Raw genomic sequence first — 6,049 nt, 5'->3', positions numbered from 1 at the left:
ATCCTCCACCACATCCTGGCTTAACTATAAAAACCTGTCCATTGGGACTGCGATTTTTGGTCCACATTTCCAATAAATATATTCTCTATAACGAAAAATTAAATTATGTTTCAAGTGTATCTGTCATTTCTCTTGCTGAAGTTGGGTCCACAGCTGTGTGGGCCTCTATAACACACTTCACATACTCATTACTCTCTCTCTCTCTCTCTCTCTTTAATCATATTTTGTTTTTATACTCTTTATGTATTTCTGGGTTCATAAAAAAGACAGTGCAATTTTGGCAGATGAGCTCCACTGCCCCCAGTTTCTCTTCCCGGGGAAAAAGAACTGGTACATGCATTAAATTTCAGCCATATTTTACGCGAAGGAAAATATCTAGGTTTATTTTCTTTTTTTCTTTTTTGTTTACTTCTTTTTTAATGAATGGTTTATCAGGTGTTTTTTTTTGTAAGGCGTGGCGTCGGATTTCATTAATAAAACAGAGTCTAATATGACCATTCCATATTGAATAGTTAATTTAGGAAATATCTAGTTAATAAATAATAAACTTGAGGAAGCACAAAGTTTGAGGATTAACTTTAAAGATACGATGACTATGATATAAGGCTTTTAAGCGATCTTTGAAGGTGCTATACTTAGAAAAATGTTGATAAAGATTGGATTTTGTTAATAAATGACTTAAGGTCATTGATTTAGAAAATAATTTTAAAAATTTTTTATATGAAAAAAAAAATTATAATTTTTTATATTGTTCATAAAAGTTATATTAAATCTAATGCATTAAGGACATCAATTAACTAGATCCAAATAAATAAACTAGATACAAATAAATAAAGAAGTTAATATGACTAGTTTATCCTTGAAAAAGAGAAAAAAGGCATTTTGCTGTGTGCAGCCAAAAGCTGGAAAACCATAAAGGCAAAATTTGTAACCACGTGGCCGAGGCTGGCTGATGCTATTGAAAGAATGAGCTATAAGAGTTGGTGATTATTCCAGACTTCACACGCCAAATGTGATACTTGATTGATGTCTCTACATGCACTAAAAACATAAAAGAAAGTGATAAAGTTAGAGCTAAACCCAAAAAAAAAAAAAAATGCACAAAGTTAGTTTTTGCAATCAATTTCATTTTTTTCGTATGTTAGTATCCTCCCTCTCAAGTTTCAACTCATTATAGCAAAAATTGAGCAAAATTGGTCCTCTTTCTCTCTGCCCCATTCACCTAACTCAACCCCAAAGTCCAAAAAAAGAATATTGAATGAATGGGTTAGAGTTAGAGTTGAGTTTGAGAGAGAGAGAGAGAGAGACCCAAAAAAGAAAAAAAAGGAAAAAAAGCCCAAAACAAACCTAAATTAATAGCTGGAAAATGCTGGAATTTTCAACCTACTCCTCCAAGAATCGCTTCACAATCTTCACGCTTGGTTCCAACACCTGCCTCTCCCAAACTTCTGACCCCGAAACGTTTGAATTTGACATAACCTCTCGAAACGCCTCTGTGGCATCTAATCTCCGTAGGTCCCACCCTGCCCTTTTTAGCCGTACGATCTTCCCTATCTGCTTCTTTGCTAGCTGACACGTGTTGTCCTTTATTTCCCTCACCGCGTCCATATATGCCTCCTCCGTCCGCACCGGATCACCACCAACTCCACCTCCATGCCCATCATGTGGTGGGTATTTCTTAAAATAATTTTCAAACTCAGGTATTCCGATTGCTTTCTTCAACCCGGAGCGACTCGGAAACTCGCTGAAAAACTCGGTCAACTCGTCCAACATCCCCGAGTCGAACATGTCCTCGACTCGGAGCGACAGGTACTCCGACAAGACCCTCATTGACACGTCCACCCATAGGAAACAGCAGTTGTACCTTAAAGTGGAGGAGGGAAAGGAGCGGGACGAGGGGTCGAATACGTTTGAGTCGGGATCGAACCGGTCGACAAGGAGAGCATGTACAAAGGAGTTGGAGCCACCTACGATTAGTGGTAGTTTTCTTCTGGAAACGATGTCGGAGATGACTGAGCCAGCGAGGTTTCGGAAATCGAGAGGTGAGAAGTCGTCGTGGAGGACTGGGTCGACCTCGCCGAGGAGATGATGAGTGATGCCACAACGTTGGTGAAGTGGGATTTTGTTGGTGGTGATGTCAAGGCCATTGTAGACTTGCATTTTGTCGGAGTTGATAATCTCAGCGTGGAATCGAGTGGCTAAGTCGATGGAAAGCTTGGATTTTCCTGTCCCAGTGGCCCCCATGATAACAACAATCTTGTCCTTCTGCTTGTTATTGTGATTATGATTATGGTTAGTCTTTAGGTGATGAGGAGTAGAGTCCATGCGAGGCCAACGGGGTTTTTTGAAGAAGAGCTTGGGTTTGGAAGAAGAGAAAAAAGAATAGTGGGAATAAGAAGAGTACTGGACAAGCCTCATGTCTATTCTCATAGAGAGAGAGAGAGGGAGAGAAAGGACAGGCTGGTGTTGCTCTCTTCTTGGTGAGGTGTGTGTAGTGTCAAGTGTGTACTATCTCAACCAAAAATTTCACTCACTCCCTTCTCACCCTGGCCTGTACATGTACATGTACATCTGCTCTGCTCTCTCTCGCTCAGGACCAGAATGCCATTTCAAATTGTTTAGATTTTGCCTGTCCTGTGAGATGAACAAATGGAACCGTCAACTAATTTAAAGCCGTTTTATATATCGTGTAACGCTCTTCTTTTTTTGACACAAGTGTAACGCTCTTCTAAACTTCAACTTGCCTGTCCTGTGGGATGAACAAATGGAACCATATTGTGTAACGCTCTTCTTTTTTTCGTCAACTAATTTAAATATCTCCAGAAATTAATAAAAATAATCATAATAATATTTTTTACACAAATAAAAGTATCAAGGATTTACATCGTTCCACTTTTAACCTATATCCAAATGAAAAAGATAAAAATTCACTAGTAAATTTAAAAATTACCAAATCAGTGTAGAGTTACTATAACAAAATGTCAGTAACTCCTTGTGCGTGGTTATGTACTTTACAATAGTACACCAACCTTTCTCTCATTGTTATGTCTTTTGTTATTCATATTGAATAAAATTTAGGAAGCGTTTGGTAGTGTAGTTTGAATAAAGTTATTTATGTTTTTTTTTTAAATACGTATAAGTGAAAAAGTGTATAATGTTATTTAAAATATAAAAATGTAAGTTTGAAAGGTTAAAACAAACAGGCCAAAATTTGGTTTTCTTTTTTCTTTTGATACTACTTTGGTACATCAACCTCTCTCTCCGTGTGTGTGCAGTTGCATTTTTTTTCTCTTTCTTTGGCTTTCTACACACACACACACACACACGAGATATAATGTCATATCAATTGAAATTTCTTTCTTTGGCTTTCTAGATACACACGAAATATAATGTCATGTCAATTGAGATCGTATTTTAAAAATATGATTTCACAAGTGTGTATGAAAATGTACAATACAAAATATGTAAAAATATTTAGCCTATGTAGGATAATATTGTTACACCTGTATAAAATTTTTGAGACACAATTAATTATAAAATACTAGTATGTAGCCCCGTGTTACCGCACGGAAATGGATATATTATTAATTATGACTTTATTCATGTTTAAAAGGCTCAATTAAGTCTAAATTCATATTATTAACCAGAAAATTTCATTAACAAAACTTAGCAATATATACATTTTACACAGAAAGATGAACCTTAGTGACAATGTTTATCCAAAAGATCCATTTACACTTTTGAATCTTCAATCTCTATTGGTGATTGAAATTTTCGTAGCTTAAAAAATTTTTAAAAAAAAAATTCTTAGAGTTGTACTCATTTTGTAGTTTTACGATGAGTCATTTTGTAACATGATGGACATTTGTGTGAATAAAAAACCTCTGAAGTTCCATGGCTAATAAAAGAAATTCTCTCCAATCTCTTTTTATAGAGAGATGGGTTTGTGCATGTTTTTATACATCCTTCATAGTTGTATTATCATGAAGCAGGTCCAATGAATTTAGATTGGTACTACCGATTCCCAAAGCATGAGTGTTTAATGTGTTATTAATTTCATTTCATTGGCTTTTGCACATGACAACAAACTTAAAAATAATTAGATTATACACGTGTATAGTAAAATTATACTCCAATTTCAGATTCTAATTAAACAATTAGAATGATAATATATGATAGTAACAATAATAGGAAAATTCAAATAAAATTTCGGATTAAATTGTAACAATCTGAATAAAAAATTACAGTAGAAAGACAGGGAAGTAACTTAACGCCAACATTTAAAAATCAAATTGGACACATAGCACAAAATTAAACTGCAATTAGAAATTAATTTGATTCGATTTGAATTCTAAAATTAAACTTCAACTTAATATAATATATATGATTATATTTTTGTCACTTTTAACAAATTAACAAAATCTTAATCTAGACACACTAAATCTATTAAAAAATAAGAACTGATCATTGAGCTTAGAATCTTCTTGGAAGCGTCAATGAAGCGCTAATGTATGAGAGTGTGAAGCAAGGAAGAGTGAGATTGAACATTGTGTTTGAACCCGGCCTTACTCTAAGAAATCCGTAAGGAGAAGGAGAGGGCAGTGTGTGGATCTAGTTGGTAGAGGTTGAGAGAGGAGGAGACATGGGATGACGATATGGAATTAGGAGGAGATTATGTTTTATTTTTATAGTCTTTCTCGTTGGACTCATTGGTTTTGGTTGTGGGATTAGAAGAGGTTTAGACTCTATTGAGATCACCCATAAAAGTGTGCAGGTGAGATGTTCTTACTTAAGCCAATGAGTATTATTATTATGGTTTTCTTGGCTTCCGTGTTAAATATTAATGCATCATTTATTTGGGCACAAAAATTAGAAAATTTAGATAAGATACATGTCACAAAATTGGAGTCCAATTTATAATCTCCATAAAAGTTTGCAGGTAAGATGTTCTTGCTTAGGCCAATGAGTATTATCATTATGGTTTTTTTGACTTCCGTGTTAAATGTTAATGCATCATTTATTTGGGCACAAAAATTAAAAAATTTAGATAAGATACATGACACAAAATTAAAGTCAAATTTATAATCTAATTAAATTTTTTTTTTTTTTGAGTTTTGGTTAGGACAAGTGGCGCAAAATTGAGAATCCAATTGAAATGTAATTGGATTTTCTCTCTCTCCAATCTCTTTTTATAGAGAGATGAGTTTGTGCGTGTTTTTATACATCCTTCATAGTTGTATTATCACGAAACAGGTCTAATGAATTTAGATTGGTACTACCGATTCCCAAAGCATGAGTGTTTAATGTGTTATTAATTTCATTTCATTGGCTTCTGCACATGACAACAAAATTAAAAATAATTAGATTGTACATGTGTATAGTAAAATTATACTCCAATTTCAGATTCTAATTAAACAATTAGAATGATAATATATGATAGTAACAACAATAGGAAAATTCAAATAAAATTTCGGATTAAATTGTAACAATCTGAATAAAAAATTACAGTAGAAAGACAGGGAAGTAACTTAACACCAACATTTAAAAATCAAATTGGACACATAGCACAAAATTAAACTGCAATTAGAAATTAATTTGATTCGATTTGAATTCTAAAATTGAACTTCAACTTAATATAATATATATGATTATATTTTTGTCACTTTTAACAAATTAACAAAATCTTAATCTAGACACACTAAATCTATTAAAAAATAAGAACTGATCATTGAGTTGGAATTTTCTTGGAAGCGTCAATGAAGCGCTAATGTATGAGAGTGTGAAGTAAGGAAGAGTGAGATTGAACATTGTGTTTGAACCCAGCCTTCTCTAAGAAATCTGTAAGGAGAAGGAGAGGGCAGTGTGTGGATCTAGTTGGTAGAGGTTGAGAGAGGAGGAGACATGGATGACGATATGGAATTAGGAGGAGATTATGTTTTATTTTTATAGTCTTTCTCGTTGACTCATTGGTTTGGTTGTGGGATTAGAAGAGCTTAGACTCTATTGAGATCACCATAAAAGTGTGCAGGTGAGATGTTCTTCTTAGCTA

General features: G+C 34.0%; 1 protein-coding gene across 1 annotated transcript; it reads right to left on the bottom strand.

The window, feature by feature from the left end:
- Nucleotides 1-788: 788 nt before the first annotated feature.
- Nucleotides 789-2,734, bottom strand: LOC111998686 (adenylate isopentenyltransferase). The gene is made up of 2 exons (XM_024030776.2): nucleotides 1,348-2,734; nucleotides 789-1,041 (listed from the first exon to the last, which is right to left on the bottom strand). Exon 1 carries the CDS (start codon nucleotides 2,428-2,430, stop codon nucleotides 1,384-1,386), a length of 1,047 nt encoding a protein of 348 aa, XP_023886544.1. The 5' UTR covers nucleotides 2,431-2,734; the 3' UTR covers nucleotides 789-1,041; nucleotides 1,348-1,383.
- Nucleotides 2,735-6,049: the final 3,315 nt, after the last annotated feature.

This window comes from Quercus suber, unplaced genomic scaffold (genome assembly GCF_002906115.3).
Source record: "Quercus suber isolate HL8 unplaced genomic scaffold, Cork oak 2.0 scaffold_513, whole genome shotgun sequence".
NCBI classification, from domain to species: domain Eukaryota; kingdom Viridiplantae; phylum Streptophyta; class Magnoliopsida; order Fagales; family Fagaceae; genus Quercus; species Quercus suber.
This window is presented reverse-complemented; position numbering and strand designations above follow the sequence as displayed.

What these genes read in the sequence shown, in the direction of transcription:
- LOC111998686 (XM_024030776.2), bottom strand. Translation starts at nt 2,430, where the DNA reads ATGAGAATAGACATGAGGCTTGTCCAGTACTCTTCTTATTCCCACTAT.